The sequence below is a fragment of the Dipteris shenzhenensis genome, chromosome 2 (genome assembly GCF_047967505.1).
Source record: "Dipteris shenzhenensis isolate YYH24624 ecotype China chromosome 2, Dip_SZ_1.0, whole genome shotgun sequence".
Classification (NCBI taxonomy): Eukaryota; Viridiplantae; Streptophyta; class Polypodiopsida; order Gleicheniales; family Dipteridaceae; genus Dipteris; species Dipteris shenzhenensis.
In genome coordinates, this window is record NC_141597.1 from 36343696 (window position 1) to 36370175 (window position 26480).

The 26480-nt window shown below is 45.4% G+C and overlaps 1 protein-coding gene across 1 annotated transcript in view; it reads right to left on the minus strand.

Moving 5' to 3' along the window:
- The window catches only part of LOC147904698 (fructose-bisphosphate aldolase-lysine N-methyltransferase, chloroplastic-like), a 136213-nt gene that overhangs the window by 7856 nt on the left and 101877 nt on the right, over positions 1-26480 (minus strand). The window contains exon 11 of the mRNA XM_087395221.1: positions 25409-25495. Coding sequence (XP_087251347.1) covers positions 25409-25495 — 87 coding nt within the window. The remainder of the gene's footprint in view (positions 1-25408; positions 25496-26480) is intronic.

Genomic DNA, 26480 nt, shown 5'->3' on the forward strand with positions numbered 1-26480 from the left:
TTTTTGTTTCTTTGTATAGCATCGGTAGAGCCAATTCATGATTCTTTGGCTAGCACTGATGTTGCCCAAAATGGAGAGATGGCCAAGCTGGCTGATCAAATAGCAGAGGAGTTCTCTTATTCTTTTAGGGATGAGCTACCTTATGGGTTACCTCCAAAGCGGAATGTTTAGCATAAGATTCAACTAATCCCGAGGGCAAAACCTGTAAATAGACCTCCCTATAGGTTGAGTTTTACTGAAGAGGTCGAGGCGCGAAGACAACTGGAAGAATATCTCAAGTTGGGGCAGATTCAACCAAGTTTTTCACCTTTTGCATCGCTAGTGATATTAAAGAAGAAGAAAGATGATACTTTTCGTCTCTGTATAGATTACAGAGCATTGAATAATATCACTATTAAGCACAGGTATTCGATGGCTCGGATCGATGATTTGCTAGATGCATTATATGGGCCCGTAATTTTTAGTAAGATAGATCTTAAATGTGGCTACCATCAGATCCGTATTAGAGCCGAGGATGTGCATAAAACCGCTTTTAGAAGCAGGTTTGGACATTATGAGTTTTTGGTAATGCCCTTTAGACTTACCAATGCTCCAGCTACATTCGTTATGCTTATGAACGATTTACTACATCCGTATATCGAAAAGTTTGTAGTACACTTTATTGATGATATTTTGGTATTCAGTAAAAGTATTGCTGAGCATCATGAACACTTGAGAATAGTGTTCAGTACTTTGAGGAAAGCCAGTCTTTATGTAAATCTTTATGTAAATAAAAAGAAAACTATACTGTGTATGGTAAGACTTGAATATTTAGGATTCATAATTACTCCTGAGGGGATAGAAATGGATCCAAAGAAAGTGACTGCGATACTGACTTAGCCAATCCCTCAGAGTTTGACCGCTTTGCGATCATTCTTGGGATTTGTCCAATTTTATCGAATGAATATCAAAGGATATTCTGAAATAGTATCGCCATTGACTGATCTGACCTAAGATAAAGTACCTTTTATATGGAGACAGAATCAACAGGAAAGTTTTAACACCATAAAACAAGCTGTGGTCTCAGGTTCGGTGTTAAAAATAGTTGATCCCCAGAAACCATTTTTCCTTGAAACCGATGCAAGTGGCATTGCGGTAGGAGCAATTCTCCTCCAAGAGGGAAGGCCAGTAGCCTTTGAAAGCAAGAAGCTTTCTCCCTCTCAACGAGTAGCCTTTGAAAGCAAGAAGCTTTCTCCCTCTCAACGAAATTGGCCAACTCATGAATTAGAGTTGTATGCTGTTGTCCATGCTCTGAAAACATGGAGACATTATTTGTATGGGTCACAGTTTTATGTTAATGTTGATCATGATACTCTGAAACATTTTTGTAAACAACCTGACTTGAGAGACCGCCAAGCTAGGTGGGCAGAACTCATGCAGGAGTTTAACTTGACGCTTCGGTACCGAAGAGGGAAGGATAATAAAGTTGCTGATGTGTTGTCACGCATTATGCATAATATGAGTTTCACGGTATTAGAGAGTGCTCTAATAGGCATCCAAAAAAGGCAAAACTTATGCAAGATATGCCATAAGGGATGGTATGTTGAAAAGAAATGGCAAGGTAGTAGTACCTAATCAGAATGATCTCAGGCAGAGAGTCATTCAACAATGCCATGATAGCCCATGTGTGGGACATCCAGGAGTCGAGAAGACATGATCTCGTGAGACGAGATTCCTTTTGGCCAAAGATGAAAAAGCATATTCATGAATATGTGACACGTTGTTTTGTGTATCAAGTAAGTAAGGCAGAATGAGTGAAGCCACCCAGACTTTTACAGCCCTTGGAGATACCACTCGGTAGGTGGGAGAGCATTTCCATAGACTTTATTATAGGTTTGCCTACAACACAAGGTGGATATGATTCTATCCTTGTGGTGGTTGATCGTCTTACCAAGATGGCTCACTTCATTCCAACTAGAGAGTCTGTTAGTGCCCCGCAAGTGGTGGATTTGTTTATTAGACATATATTTCATTTGCATGGATTACCTAAATCCATAGTGTCAGACAGAGATGTCAAATTTACCGGTCATTTTTGGAATGTGGTATTTAAGACACTAAGGACTGAGTTGGGAATGAGTAGTGGGGATCATCCAGAAACGGATGGTCAGACGGAAAGAATCAACAAAATTTTACAGGATATGCTTAGAGCATATGTTTCATTGAGGCAACATACATGGAACAAGTGGTTGCCATTGTTAGAATTTGCCTACAATGATAGAAAACATTCCTCTACAAGGTTCAGTCCGTTTGAGCTGAACTATGGTTATAGACCAGCAAATCCAACTATAGTTGGAATACCTCAGAAAGTGCCTAGTGCCGCAAACTTTGTGGTTCAGATGCGGGAGATGCTAGCACTTACGAGAGCTAACATCCGCCAAGCTATGGATAGAGTTAAGGCGTATGCGGATGAAAACCGATCCGCTAGAGAATTTAAGGAAGGAGAAAAAGTTTTTCTCAGAGTTCCTTCGCACTTTAAGTCTTTGACTGCAGGAGAGTGTGCTAAATTATCACCTCGATATTGTGGGCCATGGTTAATTCTAAAAAGAATAGGCAAGGTAGCCTATAAATTAGAATTGCCACAGGGTTGTAAGGCTCACCCAGTGTTTCATGTTTCTCGTTTAAAGAAATTTTTGCATACAGGTGACTCACTAATCGAAGGTGCTGTTTTGTTTCAGGAGAGAAAGGATAATGCAAGACGCAAACCAACAGGAATCCTGGACCGAGGAACAATGCAAGTACGCAATCGAAAGATACCCATGGTGTTGGTTTCATGGCATGGTCTACCTCTATCAGAAGCTACCTGGGAATCCATATACCAGTTACGGAGAATGTTCCCAGACTTTATCATCGAGGACGATGATGCCTGAAGAGGGAAGGAATGTTACGCTCAAGTCGAGGTAACATGACCTCGGAAGGGTCAGTCGGCAATTTCCTTTGAAGGATCAATGTTTGTATTATATTTGTTTGGGCTTCATGTAAATGATAAAAAAGGAATCAAGGTCAAGGTCCTAGGTGAGGGTGATATGGCACTAGACTAGGTGGATCTAAGGCTAAAGGGACCTAAATGCATTAAATGTGCCTAGGGGCAAATGGTTTCAATGATATCCCAAGAGGGGTAAATGATGCATTAAGGAAGGACCCTAAAATGAAGACATGTGGCGTACTAGATCCATCTAGGGAATTTTGGGGCTCGTTGGGAATAAGCAAGCTGAAGCTTTCACGTAATCTGATTTTTTTTTGAGAAGCTTGCTACCACCGAGGTTGGCTGGGAGGAAAATGCAAGTGCCTGTGCCCGTGATTCGACGTAACCAGCTGAGAGCAAACAGATTTTCACGTTTCACACACTCACTCCATGTGCACCCAATAGCATAAATCTCAAGCCTAGGTTTGAGAACTGCACAGCATGTAGTACAGCCCAAACATCTATAAAGAATGCTCCAAAATAGGACAAACCTCAATGCAAAATGAGGCCTGAGTATACCATGATCAAGTAGCAGTATGCTGCCGTGATGTGGACCCCTATCCTCCAATATGGTGTCTTCTACCTTGTCTTGGCACCTTCTAAGCCAAACAACCTGCGTGCCTTCCAATAGGCTTCAGTGGGGTGCAGGTCCTCCTTAGATTGGACGCCTTATGGGGGCATGGTGCCACCCTTCATAGGTGAGGACAGGCAGCCCTCACTCCCCTAGAATAGCCAGCTCGCAAGCCAATCTGCCCTAATCTGCTGAAGTAGCCGCCTGACCCACATTCTGCCCCATGTGACTACCTTGTTGACAGATGGCTGACCAGCCTATATCTTGGCCCATATAGGCTGGTTGCTGGCTCATTTGCACGCTTTTGTGTAGGGCTTTCCTGGACAGCCTGGCCCATCAAGCCCTCCTTGCTAATCTAGCCTGCAGCCATGTGGCAGACCACAAAGCTGCTCACATGGCTGCTCTGCAGCCCTGCCATTCTGGCTCCATCTGCTGGTCGTGTGGCAACCACATCATCCTATTCTCTCAGCTCAGTCCCTCATCGCATTCTTCACTTTTTCCCACATTCTCTCTAACCCCTTCTATTGGCCTCCCCTAGGTCTTCCTCATCTAGGGGCTCACAAGTGGGGAGGCGACCCTCGATGCAAAGGGGCAGCTGTGAGATACCAATCTGAAACCTAGCTTCTTGAAGGATATGAGAGCCAAAAAATATGCCTCATGATCCAAAGTGATCTCCTCTTCGAAAATTCTCAGATCGTCCTCCGTAAAGGTAATGATCTTCCCAACTAGTGGAGGTGGAAGGGGATCAGCCACACTAATGATGGCTGAAAGGGTTGAGTCTTGAGTAAAATAATCCGATTCCTGCAAGGGTGGAGAGAAAAGGGGCCCAAATGGAGGGGTTTAGAGAGGAGGGTGTGTACATGGAGAAAGTCTTACTAGAAGTGTGTTGAGCATTGGGTGTGTCAGTGGAAGCACGTGCCGGCATGTGTACGTGTGTATGTGTAAGGAATTAGACTGTGAATGAAAATACGTGTGTGAGTCTGAGTGAGTGCATGTGGGGCAAGGGATGCTATGGTGGGTATGTGTACAGCATGGAGGTGGAGAGCAAAGGGTGAGTTGGAGAAAACCCAGGGGAGTCTTGTATGTAGGCCATTCTATGGGCTATCCATAGGTGCCACTCATTCCTTGGTTTGTGCCTTGTAGGCCTAGTTATAGGAGGTTAGGACAATTGGTACAGTTAGCACATGTACCCGTTAGGACACCCTGCCCAAGGGTTTTCTTATATTGGGTCTCTTGTACTCTCATTGAGTTTTGCAGTAATTCATTACAGCAGCTCGTTTTTGCCTCCATTCCTTGCTTTTTCGAGCTTCCATTGCTTGCCCTAGCCTACAGTGGTATCAGAGTAGGCCAAGGTTTCACCCTCTAGCCATTTCCAGCCACCGAGATCCTCTTGGAGCCATTGGGAGCTGCTTGGCAGCCTATTCTACTGCTGGTCTGCTCATTTCTCAAGGTATTATTCACGGTGTGAACACCCAAAGCTTCTCCAAGCATTTCCGTTGCGGGAAGTCTGCATTTTGCGTGAGAAATCTGCATTTTGGAGCACCTGCTGCAAAAATCGGTCGTTGCAGCTGCTGTACGACCTGTACCGCCTCACACATGTGGTGTGCAGAATTCCGTGCAGTTTTTACGAACTGTACGGACAGCAACCGGCATTAATTACAATACGGACAGCATTGCACAAACCTGTTTACTACTGTTTTAACCTGTACGGACTGTTTTGAGAGGTGTATAGTGCATTTAAAGCCATTGTACATTGCATTTACTGCCGTATGGACCCATTTTGGTGCAATTAATGCTGTACGGACCTGCCTCGGAGGCTGTGCCAGCAATTTGAAGCCTCTTCTTAGCAGATTTGTTCGTTTGGAGGCTTCTGCTAGGTGTTTGGAGCCATTTGAAGCTTGTTGTTGCCATCTCTCATTTGCTCTCCCTTTGCCTCGGGCTGCGAGATTCTCTCTATTGGATCCTTCTCCACTCATTTCAAAGTCCTCTCCTCCTTGTGGAAGCTTGATGTTGCCATCTCTCATTTGCTCTCCCTTTGCCTTGGGCTGCGAGATTCTCTCTATTGGATCCTTCTCCACTCATTTCAAAGTCCTCTCCTCCTTGTGGGAGCACATTCTCTTGCTGTAATTCTCATTTCCAGCCTTCTCTGGGCACCCTTCATTGCCATTTGTTGTCCATTTCACCTCTCCTCCAAGGGTGACTATCTGTGCTCGCATTTGGAGCATTTTCCTTGCTGCATGCATCATTGGGTGTATTGCATTGATTCCTTTTATTTTCTGCAAAACAATCCTTTCTTTGCTTCATTGGCATTGTGGAAAGGCCCCATGTTGCCTTGGAAGCCCTCGTGTTGCCTTTTGGGAATGTTTTTGCAGCAGGTACACCTTGAGACAGCCACACATTTGCGGTGAAAATCTTTGAAGCTTAAGAGAAATTTCCCTTTTGGTTTTGAGAGGTTGCCTGGAAGCCCTCGTGTTGCCTTTTGGGAATCTTTTTGCAGCAGGTACACCTTGAGACAGCCACACTTTTGCAATGAAAAGCTTTAAAGCTTGAGCAAAAATTTGCCTTTTGGTTTGAGAGGTTGCCCTCCTCTCATTTGCATTGTCGGTTGGTGCTTTTGCCTTGAATTTCAGCACTATGGATGGCAGTAAGGATGATTTGTTTGGGATGCTTGCGGCTGAGGACAAGCTTGATGGCACAAATTACCCCATGTGGGCCTATATGATGGGGCATGTTTTTGTTAGAATTATAGATATAATTCAGCAGTGACCAATGTAATTTAATAAGCTAGTTAGGGGCACTTTTCCCTCTTTAAGAGGTTTTTCCCCCTAACCGCACTTAGTTCACTAACTATGGTTAGTGACTACTAAGGTTTTGTCACTAGGACAAAACCTTATCTCTCACTCTTTCAGTTGTACTCTTTACACTCTTCTATTGCAACTCAGCTCTCAAGCTCACACTCTCTTGCTCTCTCTCTCTACGCAATCTCTCACATTTGGTATCAGAGCAGGTTGATCCTACTCACCGCTCCTTCCCCGTTCAGCTCCAGCCTACAGCCCATGCTCCTGCTGCTACATCCCGTCCGTACCTGCTCGAAGCAATCAAACAACAGTCCGTACAGTCCGTACGATTGTATGGAATTCGTACCTACCATACCGTCCTGCATTAGCGCCAGTACAGCGCCGTACATCCGTACAAGCGACAACAGTCTGCAACTCCATTCCGTACATCCGATCTTCAGCCGTACAACCCATCGCTTGACTGTACGGTTCGTCGTACAGTTCCATACGGTTTGTTGTCGCCATCCGTACACTTGCATCAACCGTACTGCTCTTGCGTCATTTTCGTCGTCAGTTCATCAGGCGTCCGTACTGTTCCGTACAACCTTCCGTACTTTTTGCGTGCAGCCCATCCGTACAGGCATTGTACCTGCAATCCGTACATTGATTGTACCTGGCCGTACAGGTTGTACCTGCGCACAAGCTATACCTTGCAGGTGATCTTAGGCAGGCACATCTTGCAGACAGCCATTGTTTGGCTCAGTTTTTTGGGAGTACATTTGGGGCATCCTGTTTGTTGCAGATTTGGTCTGAAATTTGGGTCTTTCTGCTAAAATTGCAAAATTTGAGGCTTTCTGAGCTTTTGCCCCTTTCTGGTTGCAATTTCAAGCTCGAAATTTGGGGCTTTTGATTCTGCAGTACAATTTCTTGAAGAAATTTGGGGATTTTGTAATTACACTCTGCAATTTCACAGTGAAATTTGGGGCTTTTGCAGACAGAGCGCAATTCTTGCAACATTTGGGGCTTTTGATCAATTTGCCCCTTTTCGGTTGCAATTTCGGGCCTATTTTGGGGCTTTTGTGTTGGGAGAGCAATTTTGGAGTTTTCAGTTCATACTGCCTTTCTTGAAGTGTTTTACAGCACTTTTGGCAGACTCTGGAGAGTTTTTGATGCTTGGACAAATTTTTGACAGTGCAAGTGCAGAAATCTGAGTTGCATTTACAGCCAATGCTTGGCTGTGTTTTTTGGGAGTTGTGCATTTCATTCCCAGTAAGGTAATTCAGTTTTGTATCTGCTTAAATCTCTTTCTCAGATATGGCCCAGCAAAATCAGAATGACTTCCAGTTCGGTGGTCTTTCACAGAAGACAAGTTGGATGGTACCAACTACTCCCTTTGGAGTTTTATGGTACGCAATATTCTGATTTCTCGCAATTCATGGGATTATGTTAATGGGGGTGAGATCTGACCCGCAGGTATGGCACCTCATACCCCTCCTCAGCAAGGAGGTGGAAGAGGTCATGCACAGGGTGCAGCTATAGCCATGCGATTCACGGGATGCCTTAGCTTTGTCATGCATCTCTCTTTCAGTGAAAAGATTTATCATTCTGCATATCCGGTCGTGTAAGACCTCGAAGGCAACGTGGGATATTTTAGAAAGCATGTATGCAGCCCGGAATGATGCAAGAGTATCTTTCTTGAAAAAAGAGTTAAGTAATACACATATGGAAGAGGGTGACTCCATGTCAGTCCACCTCACAAAGCTACAGGATCTCAGAGAGCAATTATTGAACATAGATGAGATTATTCCTGATTCAGAGATGATTACTACCACTCTGAATTCTCTTCCTGAGTCTTATCTCAGCTTTCATACCTCGCTGAACTTATCATTTGAGAGGGGGTGCAAATCCTCTCACTTTTCATTAGTTGATAGGACTTCTGCTTCAGGAAGAGCAGACCAAGAAAAACTTGGCTTCACGTGTAGGTGAACAAGCTATGCTCTCAAAGTTTAAGTCAAAAACAAAGGGACAGGCAAAGACATCGGTAAATCAGCCTTCTAGTGGGTCAGGACAGCCTTCACAAAAGGCTAAAAATGATGCAAGTAAGCCCAAGAAGAAGGGTTTTTGTCATTACTGGAAAAAGGCAGGTCATCACATTGCAGAATGCAGGAAAAGGCTTGCAAAAGAGAAGAAAAACAGCTCCGGTATGGCTGTTTCAGATTCAGCTCCTCATGCATCTGACAGTGGGGATGCTGCAGCCAACTTTGTTGGACAGGATTATGCCTTTTTATTTTGCATTTCAGATTCTAGGCTGGCTGCTCCAGATGCTCGGGATAATGATGATACATATGCATTTTTGACTTGCAGTTATGACTCTTCTATGGATGCATCTGCTTTCAGTGTCAATGAAACACTAAACACTTGGTATTTTGACAGCGGTGCATGCAAGCACATCACTTCTAGAAAGTGTCTTTTTACTTCCTTGCATCCACCTCCCGTCGGTAAGAAAGTCACTTGCGCCAATAACTCATCATATTCAGTACGTGGCACACGAGAAATTGAGCTTACTGCCATTGATGGCTCAATTTTCAGACTTTCAGATGTCTTATATGTGCCTGGTATCACCAAGAATCTTCTTTCAGTGTCCACTCTTAATAGAGCTGGATTTCAGGTCATCTTTGAGGATGACAAATGTGCTGTCCGAGACAGGGAAAATGATTATGCCTTAAGATTATCTGGTACTTTGCTACGTGGGGTTTTTCAGCTTGATCTTTTTGAGAAAAGAGCAGCCCGTGCTCTTCCAGTTTCTACCCCTACTGCTGCCATGCAGAATGCAGAATTATGGCATGCCTGATATGGCCACATGCATTACAACAGCTTGATGACACTTCAGAAGCACTCTATGGTTGATGCATTGCCACCTCTTGAGATACCTCCACATGCCTGTGAAGGGTGCATTTTAGGCAAGATGCATAGGTTCCCGTTCAAAAAGGATGGTTCAGTTAAAGCTGTCCGCAAATTACAGCTTATACACAGTAATATCAGTCTATGGTCCCATGAGGACTCCATCATTAGGTGGTCATCTCTACTTTGTTACCTTTATTGATGATTACTCCAATTTCACTTGGGTCTTTGGGTTGAAGTGCAAATCAGAAGTGTTCATGGTGTTTAAACACTTCTCAGCCATGGTTGAAAATGAAACCGGACTCTGACTCAAGCTACAGACATTGCGCACAGATAGAGGTGGGGAATACTTGTCTGCAGATTTTGATGCTTTTCTAAAAGGCAAGGGTATTGTGCATCAGCTCACAGTGAGGCTGATCCCTCAGCAAAATGGCAAAGCTGAGAGGAAAAATAGAACTCTTATGGAGATGGACAGATGTATGCTGAAAAGCAAACACATGCCTCACAAATTCTGGCTTCAAGGTCTGATGTGTGCCAATTACATTTTAAATCGGGCTCCCACTAAGGCTTTAAAAACAAAAACTCCCTATGAGGTCTGGAATGGGAGAAAGCCCTCAGTGGATCATTTCCGAGTCTTTGGATGCCTTGCTTATGCTCATGTGCCAGTTGAATTTAGGCACAAGTTGTCAGATAAGGCAATTAAGTGCATATTTGTTGGGTACAGTGCAGAAAGCAAGGGGTACCGTCTCTACAATCCTGCTACACGCAAGATCATTGTCAGTAGAGATGTGATATTTGCAGAAAATTCAGCTCACACTCAGGCTGAATTTCATATGCCTTCTTCTTCAAAGGATGTCTTTCAGGAGTTGCTACCCATTGCCCTGGGTTCCCCTGCTGATATTTCTGATGCAAATCAGAATTTACAGTCACCTCTCGATGCTTCAGTTCAGCCACGGGATGTCTTGCCACCTCCACAGGCAGTGGAACAGGTGGTGTAGCAAGAAATTGCAGACATACATGCAGCAAAAACAGTCCCAAACTGACTGTTACAGACTCTTAGGGAGAGTAAAATTGATGCTCCATTACCTGGCAGGACTCGCAGTGCAGCAAGGCACATGGAAGGTGCTAATTCAGTCGAATCAGCATATGCAGGTACTCTTCTTGATGAGGAGGAGCCTGCCACATTCAAAGAAGCAAAGGACAATGTACATTGGATGAATGCCATGCACGATGAGTTGCAGTCCATTGAAAAAAATCAGACTTGGGATGTTGTAGACTTGCCACCAGGTAAACATGCCATTGGCACACGATGGGTTTTTAAGGTCAAACGGAAGCCAAATGGCTCCATTGACAGATACAAGGCAAGGCTGGTTGCTAAAGGCTATGCTCAAAAAAAGGGCATAGATTATGAGGAGACATTTGCTCCTACATCCCGGATGACCACCATCCGATCTGTTATTGCAATGGCTGCACATTTTGAGTGGAATGTTCATCAGTTGGACATAAAAACAGCCTTCTTAAATGGAGACTTGCTGGAAGAGGTGTATGTCAAACAACCTCCAGGCTTTGAAATTACAACAAATGCACTTCAAGTATGCAAGCTAAACAAAGCTTTGTATGGGCTGAAACAGGCCCCTCGTGGATGGTATGCCAAGATTCATGCCTTTTTGACCAGCAAGGGGCTGCACAATAGTCCTACTGAGAGCACCCTCTACATCAAAATGGATGGGGGGGAAATTTTAGTCATCCTTCTTTATGTTGATGACTTACTGCTCACAGGGTCCAATGAAGATAAAATTGCAGATTTCAAAGCTGATTTGCAGACCACCTTTGACATGTCAAATTTGGGGCTGCTTCACTTTTATTTGGGGATCCAGTTCTCTCAAGAGAGACGTGGCACTGTTATGTCTCAGTCCAAGTATGTGCAGAAACTCTTGGACAGATTTAACATGCATGATTGTAAGCCCGTAGCCACTCCCATGGAGCCGGGGCTGAAACTCACAATGCATGATGCAGGAGAATCAGTTGATGCCACATCTTACAGTCAGGCTGTTGGATGCCTCATATATCTTTGCAACACCAAACATGATATTCAGTTTGCAGTATCTCAGGTGAGCAGGTACATGCACAGCCCAAAAACTATGCATTGGTAGGCAGTTAAGCGCATCTTCCGTTATTTGCAGGGCACGAAGTCTTTTGGCTTGTTATTTCCTAGGGGGGCTGACTTGCAGATGCATGCCTACAGTGATTCAGATTTGGGCTGGTGATTATGACACTAGGCAGTCCACTAGTGGCAATTGTTTCTTTTTGGGTAAATCTTGCATTTCATGGCTGAGCAAGAAACAATCTACAGTGGCTACCTCATCATGTGAAGCAGTTGAATGTGTCTGGCTGCGACGTCTATTTGCTGATCTTCATCTGTCTTTGGAGGGTCCTTCTCCAATTCTCACTGATAGTCAGAGTGCCATTGCAGTGGCAAAGAATCCAGTGTTTCACGCTCGCACGAAGCACATTGAGGTTCGCTATCACTACGTCAGAGAGAAGTTGCATGCAGGAGAGATCAGTATGATCTTTGTGTCCACACATGACAACGTTGCATATATATTCACCAAAGCACTACCACGTGAAAAGTATGAGGCATTTCGCAGTGCCCTGAACTTATATCCGTTTGGCGATTGATCAGCCTTGTACATGACATTGGCACTGCAGGGGGGTGTTAGAATAATAGATATAATTCAGCAGTGACCAATGTAATTTAATAAGCTAGTTAGGGGCACTTTTCCCTCTTTAAGAGGTTTTTTCCCCTAACCGCAGTTAGTTCACTAACTATGGTTAGTGACTACTAAGGTTTTGTCACTAGGACAAAACCTTATCTCTAGTGACAAAACCTTATCTCTCACTCTTTCAGTTGTACTCTTTACACTCTTCTATTGCAACTCAGCTCTCAAGCTTTCAGCTCTCAAGTTCACACTCTCTTGCTCTCTCTCTCTACGCAATCTCTCACAGTTTTGGTTGCCAGAATCTTTGGAATATTGTTTCAAGCACTGAGGTCAATCCTACTCGACCTACTACTTCTGGTAATGTCTCTGGTAGTGCCTCACGCTCATCTAGTAATGAGTCCAATGCTACTTCTAGTGCAGCTACATATTCCACTAGAGGTACTTTGCCTCCTACTCAGGAGCAGATTCGATGGGATGGGTGTGATGCCGAAGCACATGCCTTGATTGCTCTTTCAGTGAAAAGGGTCATTATCCCTCATATCCGGTCTTGCAAGACAGCTAAGCAAGCATGGAATCAGCTTGCATCCTTATATCAGGTGCGGAATGAGGCGAGGGTTACCTGTCTCCACAAGCAGTTGAAGGACTTTAAGCTTGAAGAGGGTGGTAATTGGATGCCTATCTTACGAGTGTGAAGGATTTGAAAGAGCGGTTGGCCAGCAATGATGAGGTAGTTCCTGATTCTCAGCTTGTTTCTAATACCCTTGATGGGTTTCCTGACTCGTATCAGAGCTTTGCTACTACTTTGAGGTTGGTTGCAGGTGGCAGTGCCAACCATTATTCCCTTGCCCAGCTGGTTGCCCTCTTACTACAGGAGGAACAAAGCTGTGCAAACAAAAATGCTTCTTATGGCTAGTCATCAAGCCTTTGCTGCACAGCATAAAAACAAGAGCAAAGGCAAGGTTTCAGCTTACACATGCTGGTCAGTCCCATGATCCCTCTTCTTCCGAGCAGGAGAAGAAGAAAAAGAGATGCAACTATTGCAGGAAACCTGGGCATGATATCTATGAATGCAGGAAGAGAATTGCATCTGAAAAGAAGAAAAAAGAGTCTGGTCTTGCAGTATCTGGTTCTCCTAGTTAAGATGATTGACATGAGTCAGCTAATTTTGCAAATGACCAGCATTGGGATTTTCTTGTTACTTGTCAGTATAATCCTGACGTTCATGATGCAGGACGGTTTATGATGCTTCAAATGCCTGGTTTTTTTATAGTGGTGCTAGCAAGCACATCACTTTCAGCCAAAAGTTATTCAGCTCACTTGAGCATGCATCTAAGGGGGGGACAGTTACATGTGCATCATATACAAATGAAAGGCATTGGGCAAGTTGCCATTACTTCTGGTTCTGGTGGTCTAGTCACTCTAGACGATGTGCTTTATGTACCAGGCATCTGCAAGAACCTCACGTCTATTTCAGCCATAGCTACTTGTGGCTATCAGGTTCTCTTTGATGGTGTTCGATGTGTGGGCTATGATGCTACACATGCCTTTACCATGATGTTGAATGGCACATTGACTAGAGGGCTCTACAAACTTGATGCATATGATAGATGCTTGGATGATGCTGGACTTGCAGAGATGCGGATGCCTATGCTGTTGATACTTCTACCATGGTAGATACTCATTTGTGGCATGAGAGGTTTGGACACATCAACTTTGGGTCTTTGGCGAAGTTACAGAAGGATGGTATGTCCAAAAATGCGAGGAATCAAACGAATGTGTGCATATCCGACCAAAGGCAAAACAAGCTCACGCCTGATACAACCTACCCGAGGGCATGCGCTGCTTTGATTAATGTAATCATTTTCGGCTCAAAGGGAACGGAATGCAAGCTTTCAACTATTTCTGAGGCAGTCTTCCCTTTGGAGTGCAGCTCTGCCATGATAGCATCCTGAAACAAGCGAGACAAGTCACTGTTACGCCTCCACTGTATGGCATCAAGAATCACATTAGTAAAATGCATCATTTTGCATTTCCCAAGGATGGGAGAGTTGGTGCATCTCGCAAGCTGCATTTGATTCATAGTGATTTGTGGACCCATGCGGGTTGCAGCTCTTGGGGGATTTTATTATTTTGTCACATTCATTAATGACTTCACTGGATATACTTGGATTTTTGCCTTGAACTTAGTAGAATCCCGTGGCTAAGAGAAAGAATCGATCAGTCATGGAGATGGCCAAATGTAGGTGGCCAAATGTAGGTTGAAAGGCAAGCACTTGCCTAACAAATTGTGGTTGGATGCCGTTATGTGTGCAAATTACATTTTGAACAAATGTCCCACAAAGGCATTGAAGACCATCACACCTCATGAGGCTTGGACAAGTCTCAAAGAAACTCAGCATTTGGGCCTTCTCTATGAGGCTGATTCTTCACTTGTTATGCATGGATTCACTGATAGTGATTGGGCTAGCTGTTCAGCCATCCGTGTGTCAAATAGTGGCAATAGTTTCATGCTTGGTACTTCTTGCATCTCCTGGTTCAGCAAGAAGCAAACTACAGTTGCTACTTCTAGCTGTGAGGCTGAGTATAGAGCAGCTTTTACAGCTATAGTGGAGTGTGTTTGGCTCCGGAGATTACCTGCAGACCTTCATGCTTGTCAGACTGCTCCTACCCTCGTCTTCACTAATAGTCAGAGTGCTTTGGCTGTTGCCCGAAATCCAGTTTTCCATGCCCATACAAAGCATATTAAGGTTCACGATCACTATGTCAGAGAGAGATTATCAGCAGGTGATATTCAATTGTCTTATGTTCCCACTGAAGACAACTTGGTAGATCTTTTTACAACGGCTCTTTCTCAACCTAAGTTTGAAGCTTTTCGGCAAGCTTCAGTACCTTTTGTGACTTGATATGTTATGCTGCTATATCCCTGTAGGATGAACATGTGCAACCATGACATTAGTTATTCAAGTATTCTGAGACGTGACCACGATACTTCAGGCCATACCATGGAGGGGGGTTTGTAGGGAATTCTATGGGCTATCTATACGTGCCACTCATTCCTTGGTATGTGCCTTGTAGGTCTAGTTATAGGCAATTAGGATAGTTGGTACAGTTAGTACATGTACCAGTTAGGACACTTATTCCAGTTAGGACACCCGGTCCTAGGGTTTTGTTGTATTGGGTGTCTCTTGTACTATCTCATTCAGTTTTGCAGCAATTCATTATAGCAGCTCGTTTTTGCCTCCATTCCTTGTTTTCTTGAGCTTCCATTGCTTGCCCTAGCCTACATTGTACAGCATGGTATCTGAGGGGGACCCGACGGGGAGAGACTTGACAGTGTGAGAGGGAGAGGGGATAGAGTCGAAGACTAAGCTGAGACAGGAGCAATCGTCAAAGGGGCCCTAGGGCCAGAGAAGTCTTTGAGAGGCGGTAAGCTGAGGTAGAGCCACCTGGGACGGTGCTATCCCTCAATTCTTCTCGCTACTGAGTCGTCCTCATGTCAACGTCGTCTTTGGTACTTTCAGTACCCTTTCGCTTCTCTTGTCCTTCTTGTCCTTGAGTTTGTGTTTTTCCTTCTCTTTCTCCGTTTTTCGGGCCATGTGGGAGGATCCAAGTCGAAAGGAATAAAGGAGGGATGAGTGTCCACTTTTCTGGTGTTCTGATGTCTCATCTCCCCATCCTAGGGATGCAGCAAGGGAGAATGCAGCAGTAAGAAGGAGAGTGAATGGGTTGATTTCTAGTCAAGAGGAGAGGCAAATAGAGAACAAGGATTGCTGGCAATGAGAAAGTGCTAACAGTCCAAAACCAAGCTATTTGCCACATGGAATGGGTCATCATTAGGTCGTTGCGAAGGGGCAAGGAGCAAAGCTGATGTAGTAGGGGCAATGGCAAATTATGATGGAAGGGCACTGGCAGGTGGAGAGGCGTTGAGAGATGGAGCCGCAAGCACGGGGGGAGCTATGATGGAGAGGTAGTTAGGGAGGGAGTTCAAGCTAGGGGGGACATCCACAAAGATAAGGAGGGTCATGGTGGAGAGGCAAGCCCGAGGGAGCTCAGGTGGGACAAGGAATGAGAGGAGGCACAAGGAGGGAGTTGTGCCAGGGGGAGAACCAGGGCGGTGAGGAGGTGAGCAATGCGGGGAGGAGCTACATTGCAAAGAGAGTAGGGTGGGAACGAAGCGCAAGCGTGGAGGGAGCTCTACAAGGTGGGGAGGGAGCTCAAGTGTGGGGGGTGAGGGCAGGGTAGGGAGGATTGGAGCAGGGCACGAAGGGAGCTACGCACAGAGGGGGGGGAGAGAGAGAGAGAGAGAGAGAGAGAGAGAGAAAGAAAGAAAGAAAGAAATTTTATTAAAGGTCCACGGAAGGCCATACATGGCCTATGGGACACAAAATCATCCGAAAGGAAAATACATCATCAACGATGCGCCAACTAGGTGGCCTCATCGTAATACCGCTAAGATGCCAAAAATGGCTACAAAAATCCTAGATACAAAATGAAATGAAATAGAGTACCAAAAATGCCTAGATACAAAATGTAAAATATGAAATATGAGGAACATCGTCTTCCCTAAGGGGTCTGTGATCCAAAGAAATGATGGAAGTCATGGCCATCGACCATGCCTCCTGCCATGAGTGTGAAGATCTGGGCAAGTGTCAAATGGGCTGCTGGCGGTGCCAAGTCTCCATGGAGCAATCTCCTTCGAAAATCTGCCATCATCCTCCGTCGTCTAGAAATAAAGCGACGGGTACGGCCTCTGTGTAAGATCATCCTGCGGTGCTGCCGGATCATGTCATATGTACATCCTCGGGGTGGAACCATCGGTGCTCTCTGGCAAGATGGGCTATCTCTGTGCTCATGGTCCTGCGCCTCGTCCTGCTCCTCATGAATAACCAGGTCGGCAGGGATGCGACGGTGCTCTCTGAGGAATCTCTCTCTGTATCTGGTGATCTCCCTGATGAACAACGCTAAGCAATACTGATCCTCATACTCCATAATCCGAGAGAGAGGTCCAAATCCGTGCCCAAATAAACAGTGAAATCTGCCACGGATCTCATAATATAAAGGGCATCTGCAAACAAAGTGTTCCTCAGTCTCCACCTCCCCCATAGTGCAACAAGGGCATATCCTAGTCTCTCGCCTGGGTCTATGTCCGGTAGCTGTACGACGCATCCTGCCGGCCTCAACGTCTAATCTGTGGGAAGATACCCTGAGCTGGCCCAAGGCAATCCTGAGTGAGTGCGACATATGAATGCCGATATATCCTGGGGATATGATGAAGCCATCCTCTGAAATCCTGAGAAAATGGTCACGATATGTGGCCATCTTCGTAGGAAGCTCCGTGGGATGAACCCAAGTGCGAAATGTGTGTAGCTGCAACAAATCTGCCCTGATAACCTGGCTGAGCTCATGTCGAGTGAGAGGGAGGCGAGGGCATCTATGCTGTATCGAAATGGTGGCAGCCTATCCATATCCAAGCCCAGCGAGGTGAGCCATGTGAAGAGTGTGTGGTACCAACAAAAAGTATGACCTCTCTCCGCTAACATCTGCGAGGATGTCAGTGCTAGCCACGGTAATCGTGCTCTGCTTGCTGCTGAGTCTCTGAGCGCCCTGATCCTATGCAAGTATGTAACTGACTGAAATGCTGCATCTAGCGCTAGGGGTGTAGCTCCGAACTCTGCGAACGTAATCTGATGCGGTACCGTGGGCTTCGCTCTGATCAATCTGGAGAACATGATGATCTGTAACCTCTCTACTCGTCTCCAATCTGCAACACTGAGATCTCCTGCCCAAAAGGGGCTAGCATACATGACTGCAGGTCTCACCAGCGTATCGAAAAGTAAGGACTTCGTGTCGGGATGCTGAAAATGTGACTGTGCACACTGCCTCTCGAGAAGAGCCAAGGCGGCATACCCTCTACTGATCCTATCTCGTGCTGCATGCGTCATGGTGAAGACTGGACCTCTAAATGTGGCACCCAAATATGTATACTCCCTGACTAGCTCCACCTCCTGCCCATCAAATGTGAAAGAGAACTCGCCTCTCCTATAAACCTGGTATGACGTGTTGAAGACCATGACTTTGGTCTTCCCAAGGTTTACAGACAACCCTCTGTCCTGACAAAAGCTGTGGAGTGCATGGAGATGTGCCTGTAAACCCTGCTGGGAGGAAGAAATAAGAACCACGTCATCTGCATAGAGGAGAATCGGTATCGTGGATCCTGCCAGTAAAGAACCTGTACCACCCATCGTCTGTATGTACATCTCTAACTCATCGATATAGAGACCAAAGAGTGTCGGAGACAAAGGACACCCCTGCTTCACCCCTATCGTACTGCGTACTTCCCCCGACAGCCCCGCCCGTGTCCTGACTCTACCTGTGACTCTCTCATACAAGGCCATGATCGCCCATTGAATCTCCCCATTGAATCCCAAGTCACGAAGTCGCTGGAAGAGTCTGAAACGCGGCACAGTGTCAAATGCCTTTCTGAAGTCCACGAAGCAACAATAGAGCCGTTGCTTACGTGACTTCGCCTCCTCAATCAAAGCCCTGAGTGTGAAGATATGATCTAGAGTCGAGTGCTCTGCACGAAATCCTGCCTGCCCTCTAGCTCTCATGCCTGTCGCCTCAGCATGGTCATTTATATGTCCTTCTAGAATGGTCGCATAAATCTTGGCCATGACATGGCCAATCATAATGGTCCTGTAGTTCGACGCCTCCAAAGGATCCCCCGACTTGTGTATGGGTACTATAGTATTTTCTAGCCAACTAGGTGGAAGACCTGTACAAATGGACTCATTAAAAAGACGGGAGAGGACTGTAGCTAAGGCATCAATCCCATGGATTACATACTCCGCTTGCAATCCATCATGGTCCTTAGCTCTCCCAGTCTTGAAACGATGAGCTGCTGCTCGGACACTATTGGATGAGAATAAGGCAGAGGAGGTGGGTCTAGGCACATGGGATAAGTCGATCTGTGGCTGGTCTAGAATATCATATAAAGTGGAAGTATAGGCAAGCCAAACCTGCGGGTTTGTAAGAGGAGTTTGAGATTTCAAGCGAAGGAATTTCTTCCAGAATTCCTTGGAATCACAGCTGAAAAGTAAACTTCTCAGCTCCTAATCATTCCGGGCTAGAAATTGGCACTTTTTGCGTCGCACCAAACGCTTGCAACTCTTCTTGGTCTCAATGAGGAGGGGAGACTTCTCCTGTGTCTCAAGGCGAAGCTTCCTGCGGAGTTCTTTACACTCCTCATCATACCATCCATTACAAGGCACAAGACCGACTGGTGGAGGACTGGATGTGTGGCAAGTGACGGGGAAGGACTTGTGGGCTGCCGAGATGATGGAGGTATGTATAAGGTCCCACCGATCCTGTGTGGAGGGTAGGGCATCGAGAAGGTGCGGACGGAGAAGACCACTCAGGTGCTGGCTATAAATATCATCAAACTGGTGGTCAAAATGAACCTCATAGTATGGCTGACGCTCATGATGTCTAGAAGGGGGGGCATGAGGAATCTGGGTAAGAATAAAGTGCAGACGTGCATGATCGGCTGAAGGCATAAAAGGATCGATTGTGAGGTTATGTACAAAAGGGATTAAAGTCGGGGGACCCAAGACGTAATCAATGACGCTCGTACCACCACCCGCGAAGGGAAAACATGTGGCTGTGGATGAATGCGGCCACTGTCGAAGTCCATTATAAATGACCATGCCGTGCGATGAGAGAAGCTCCAATAGGCGATGTCCCTGATCTGTCACCTCTACCCCTCTATCTGAAGATAAGCGTGGAAAACTCTCATCTGGGGCAGCTGGAACTAAGACTGGATCCTCAGCAAAGTCCAAAATCTCTGCCTGATGTCCTCGCGTTGAAGTCTCCTAAAAGGATGACCTCTCCGCGGCGTGAGTACTCCAATACATCGGCCGACAAATCCTCAAAAGGTGACTGTCCTGGTCCATCTGAGGCATAACGAGACTGTCTCGGGGGAAAGTAGCATACTGCAATAAACAAGTCTCTCAGGGGGGGTCTCCTGATCCGTACCCAAAGATATCTGGCCCGATGGTCTCTCCTCATGACTGTGAGTATCGATCTGAGATGCTCTCTATAAAGAACTGCCACACCGCCAGATCCTCTGACTCCTCCTGATCGTCTAGTCTGCTGTCGAAAGACAGACTCCCAGGCATACCCTGTCACCTGCGGCAAGCCTCACTCTGGGCTCTCATGGGTCTCTGTAAAGAAGACGATGTCCTGATCAAAAAAGGCCTCTCGTAAGTTGCCAGGCTGAGCTGTGAGGGAACCATTACAGTTCCAAACTGCGAAACTCAAGCTATCTGGCAGACTACGTGTCCCATAGGCCTCGTGTCGTCAACTGTGGGCTCCAGCCGGTCTAGATCTCATAGCTCCTATCAAAAGTCTGCCCTCTCTGATCACGGCCCACTTGCCCTCACGACGGGCAACATCCCTCTGTGCAATGAGACGTCTATGCTCCTCCCACTGAACAGCTGTAAGGTCCTCATCCATGTGAATCTGTGGATGGTCCCTCAATCTGGATCTCCTTCGTAATACTGCGAGACGGGCCTCAGCATCTCTGAATCTGATGATAAGTGGCTGGTGCCGTGCTGGATCCCGGCCCACTCGATATGCAGCTACTATGCCATGATCCTGAACTCCGAGTGTCCCAGATATGAAATCTGTCGCCTGATCCATGGCTGATCTCCTATCTGATCGCTCAACTCCGCGGATGCGGATGTTGAGGGCCTTCTGAGCTCGCCGCTGACTCTCGGCAATAGTCTCAGAGACTGTGGTCTGCTGGGCCTGTGGGGCTCTACGCACAACGTCCACCCACTCTGAGGTCTTCTCTACCTCTGTTTGCAGTGTGGCCAACCTCTCCTCAACTGCTGCACTAGCTGGAGGAGCTACATGCAGCTGCTGGAGGCGATCATCGCATGCCACAACATGCTCCTGAATGCGTGCCTCCAGCTGCACTATGCGCTCAGCATGTGTCCGTAACTGGATGTCCCGATCAATATCTCTGGTATGAAGCTGGCGAATATGGGAGTCCTGATCAGATCTATGACTCTCAACTGTCGATAGCTGATCAGTCAGTGTGTGTATCTGTGCTGTGAGAGACTGAATCGCAGCACCCTGAAGTCTGCAAGGCTCCATGCACTGCATAACTAAATCTCTCAAGCGCAGATTATCTGCCAAGACTGCTTCCGCTGTGGAGGGTGAAGGGGAGAGGGGGTACAAGGATGAGGGGGTAAGAGGGTAAGAAGGTGAGTAAAGGAGGGGTGCAGAAAATGGAGGTCCTGAAGAGAGAGATTCGGTAGAAGGAAGTAGGGAGTCAGGGACCGAAGAAGAGCCTACACTAGGGGAGGAAGGGGCTGAAAGGGAGAGAGAGAGAGAGAGAGAGAGAGAGAGAGACGTCCACGGGAGGCCTCGCGGGCCTATGGGACAAAGTACACAGAAAAACAACTCATACAAACCTCAGTGGGCTGAAGCAAAGGGCATGCTAGGACCCTTACTGAGTACTAATCTATGCTAATAAAGTCGTAATCATGAATAGAAATAGTCAACTGCAACTGCATAGTGGGCCAGATCAATCTATCCAGTAGCAGGAACAAACTAAAAAACAAGTTAGTATCGGCACCGAGACTCAGAACTGAATCAGAAACCAAAGCCGGATACAGTGACGGCTCTCTGGTGGGCTGCGAAGATGTCTCGTATCTGTGTTTGTCGAGTTGCCTCGCACTGTGGTAGGGGACGTGGTCTCCTCGCTCTCTGGACTCTCTGAGCTATGTCCAGAGTAACCCCTTGTCTCAGTCGGTCCCCCCTGAGGAAAGCTGTGATAGGTCGGACCTCAATAGAGTGTACTTTGGGGACACTCTGTCATGCATGTGGTCTTTGTGCCCCTCTCTCAGTGGTATTGTGCCGGCTGCTCGTCCAGACTGCTCTCATGTCGGCTAGCTCCTCCTCCACTCCATGTGTCTTGGGGCTGACTCAAATGTGTAGAAGTCTATGATGCATCGCTATGCCCGATCATCCTCTATATCTTGTGGTAGTCTAGCCATCCCATGTTGCCCTCTGATGCAAAAGTGTCTCCCTGTGCTGACGCATCTCCATCAAATAAATCTCGATACAGACATGGTCATGGAAATGGATCAATAGTAACAAAGGGTCGAAACCACTCTCCTCCCAGTAGAGATAGTGGTAGAGCCCCCGGATCTCGTAGTAGGCTGGGCAAACACAAAGAAAATGCTCCTCTATTTCAACCGCCCCCACCCACTGCTCTCTTGGTATACCTGCTGCTCTCCCTGCCTCGATCCTCAGCCGATGGGACGAAACCCGCATCTGACCAATGGCAATCCGGGGTGCATGGGAGACTCCTCTGTCATCGAGATACTAGGGTCTAACGATGAATCCCTCCTCTGATACTCTGAAGAATAGGTTGCTATAAAACTGGGTCTTGGTGGGGAGCTCCTGGTCCTCCCCCAAAGTCCGGGATGTATGAAGCTGGAGGAGGTCTAACCGTATGATACGGTTGATCTCATCTCGCAGGATCGACTCAAGAGGCGCATCCATGCTGTACTAAAAGGAGGGAAGCCTGTCCATCTAGATACCGTGCCTAGCAAACCAAGTGCTCGTCTCTTGTGGCGTGTCAACCGCTGAAAGATCCTATCTGCCTCATGTGACTTCAGCTGACCCAAGGCTCGCTCCCGTGTGAGGTGGGCTTGCATCTCTCTGCACTCATCATCAAACCAAGGGTTTTGAGGCATCTTCCCATCTCATACCCATGAAGATCGGGTCATAGGAAAGGATCTAGTGGCAGCATCTTGTATCACTGTGACAAGGGTGGTTGAAGCGTGGGCGAGGTCTAAATCACCCTCCAATAGGGCCGGAAGCTCTTTGGCTAAGTGACACGCATACACTGGATCAAGGGCACGGTCAAAGTGGATCTGGGTCCGGGCTGCAGTAGGAACTCTCCTTGTGACTGGCATAGTAGCAAGAACACCGAAGGCCAGATATGAGTGGTCGGCTCCGAATGGGGGGGGGAGATAGTGAGGTTGTGAGTGGCTAGATATGTGGGAAGCATGTGAATCCCCCAGATGATGGCCATCTCTCAAGGCCATTGTAGATGATGAGGTCGTGGACAGCTCCCAGCTCAAAGGGCCTATAAAACTGAAAAAAACTAGATACAATGAAAGCTAAGGGTGGGCCCACTAAACGGGCACACGTACCCAAGGATGATGTCTATGTTGAGAAAAAAGTAAAACATTGCACTTTCACTATGAGAGGATCCCAAAGGGGGACACCAAGGGAGAAGCCTTGGCTACCTACCAATCGATCAATGTATATATTGCTGCACGCTGAATGGATTGGCAACCATGTTAGATACCAATTCAGAATTTGAATTCAGATGGACATGCTACTCTCAACAAATAATTGTCAGAAATCCTACTTCAGAAAATGTTAAGGTCAATAATTTCCATAAGAATTAAATGTATGAAATGCTGTCCACTCACTTGACTTGGAACCCTTTTAAAGTACCAATTAGAATTCAAATTCAGAAGGAGATGCTTCTCACCAAATAATCCCAGAAATTGTACTTCATAACATGATTTAGAAGGAGTGACAATTCAGAGATTGGTCATACCTCGGAGCCTACCGACGGGGGCATTGCCCCCAGACCCCCCTGGGGGTTGCTGCCCCCCATACCCCTTGTTCTCGGGGGGCTGCCGCTCCTTGAACCCCTGTTTATGCTTGAACTTTAAAAAACCTTTCAATACATGTCTTTTTATTTTGAGATTCCAAAATCTTTTGCACATCTTAGTTGGACTCTAGAAATCTACTCTTCCCAAACATTGGGATTCCATAATCCCAAAGTCTGATCGGGCCCTTGATGTTGTCAAATGGAAATGTGTGGGCAATTAATCTTTGGATACTCTTTGGAAGGGGTTGAAGTGTTAGCCAATTTAGCTGGTTCCATAAAAAGAGTGGGCCACCATAACTAAGAGGGAGTCATAAAAATGACAACAAAATCATGCAAACGGTGGAAACAAAATAAAAAAAGATATCGTTTTCAAGATTAAATGTGTCCAATGCTGTCTACTCAAATGACTTGGCCCCACATAGAATAGTAATTTAGCATTTGTAATGATTCCAAATTAAAGGTAGGATGCATTTTTAACCCCAGCCCCCTTTTCCCAAAGAAAGACTTTATTCACCAATGCTTCCTTCTAAGAAAGCCTTCCAATTGATTTGCACGATGGTAGCAATGGATGCAGTTCAAATCATAAAAGAACAAATTTTGATCCACAAAAAAGATGACAAAAAGCATTAAATCATCAATAAATTGCCCAAAAGTAAATTTTGACCAGATATTGTAATATTATTTCATGTATCTCAAGATGAAAATTAAATGCAATACAACATTGTTATTATTAACAAAACCCTAACGATTTGTAATAAATACAAGGATCCGATTTTGAAGACTTTAAGCCTCTAGACTTGAATAGCATAGTATTGCATGTAAAATTATTCGCTCCGAACGATTTGGTTAAAAAATGAGAGTCTAGTTATTTTTGCCATCCGACGTAAGTTACAATTCTAGCTCAAAAGGAGAAGATACTGCCACAATCTAACTAGGCTGCCAACACATCACAAATCAAGGGAAAGTCCACTGGGAACCATGAAAAAAGTCGCTGATCCATGGAAATACTAACAGACGAGCAAAGAAGAGTGTATAAAACCAAAAGCTGTGAAAGAGGCATGTGAAAAAAGAGAATCCAAATTTAATATGCATGAAATCCTTTTCTTTAATACAATAAATGATGCGTGGGAGGTTTGACAGAATTTCACAATCTAAGAGAAAGAAGACAAAAAGTAACAGAATGCAGAGAAAGCCTCTTTAAAATCCCTATGCCTAAACTATGCTTGATTCCTTCAGGTTTTGTTAAGCCTCTTCTGCCTTAATCCAACAACATGATCACTATTAGGGTTACTTAGATGCAAACTTACCCCCATGGTTTAAAACCCTTTACTTAAATCACTTGGGTTCCCATTCTTAATCAAGGAGCCATGGATTTACTTGAGTAGAGGTCCAGGTCAATTAAGAATACCTAATCTGGTGCATCTATCAGTGTCTGCAAGAAGAATATACTAAAGGTACCTTAGTTTTATTTGTTTCCATGTTCTCCATAGCAGGTTCGCTACTTCTATAACAATTGCATATGAGAGAACAAGATAATCACTAGCATGATTGTAAAACCATTCCTCGAGAGCTAAGCACACCTAGGAGCAATCATTTCTTACCGATAGAAAGTGCACTAATGGTTGTCGCACTTCATATAATTTTCCCTGTTTAGCAATTCTTTTTGCGAAAAACTTTATTCATGCGATACATGGAAAACACTCAAAATACCCATGAAAAGGTCTCCTTTGATACCTGATCAATGATAACATCTCTGTCAAATGCTAGCTTTGCGATATGTGCCGAATCTTGTAACCTAGCCAGCCTCATGTACGATAACAACTGCAGCATGCACAAATACACTTCAAGGCTTTAAGAATTGTCGTCACATTCTTATTCTCAATGCCAATCCAACACTTTGCATACAACTTTCTCAAGATCACATATCAATATTGCATTCTATATAACACACACAGCATCCCCTACAGGTTATTGTTTTAAAGTTTGTATCAAAAATTCCTCAGCACTGGATAGTTTAGTAAATAAACCCAAATTCGTTTTCTATATCACTACTGTCATCTTTGCCTCGATGTCATCAGGATGATGATGCTCGCCATCTGCAGGCCTACGTGCAGCCTTTGCAGTATGAAGTACTCGAGAAACACAAGCTTGAGCCATCGAAAGTGTCTAGCATCAAAATTGGAACATATCCTATAACAAGAAATCATAGGCATCATCATTCTCTGGACTTGGCTGAATAAAAGGCATGTCCTCACTTGCTTTGGCATCCACTCAATACTACTAGATATCTAGAGATCTGTACGTCTCAATGAAACGTTGGTTGATATTTACATATATCAACCTGTTGAATTGCTTCGTGCTCAACTCTACACAACATGTAAAAAAGTCAATTGTCAAGCCTCAATATGTCATATTCAATCATTTGGAGTCCGGACTCAAGAAAACTTCTTCTTTTTTGTATGTTTGGACTTTGCACAAATTCTCCATATCTCTCAGCTAGACTTGAGATGCAATCTTGTGAGAGGATGCAGAGAGCTAGGCCCTGCCAAGGGGTTCAAGTTCCCAAATTCCTCCCAACAAGTAAGAAGAAATACCCTGTTGTCTCTTTCCTTGGCAATTGCAAGAGAAAAATGGCCCGTGTCCTTGTGGAATTATATGATGTCTGCTTCAATGCTATTCCATCACGAAAAGACAATATAAATTACAACCATGTCATATGTGTCCACTTGCATGCGCATGTCTATATGCATGAATGACAATGGAGCTTACGAGAAGTTGGAAGTAGCTATCATTGACTTCTCTACGA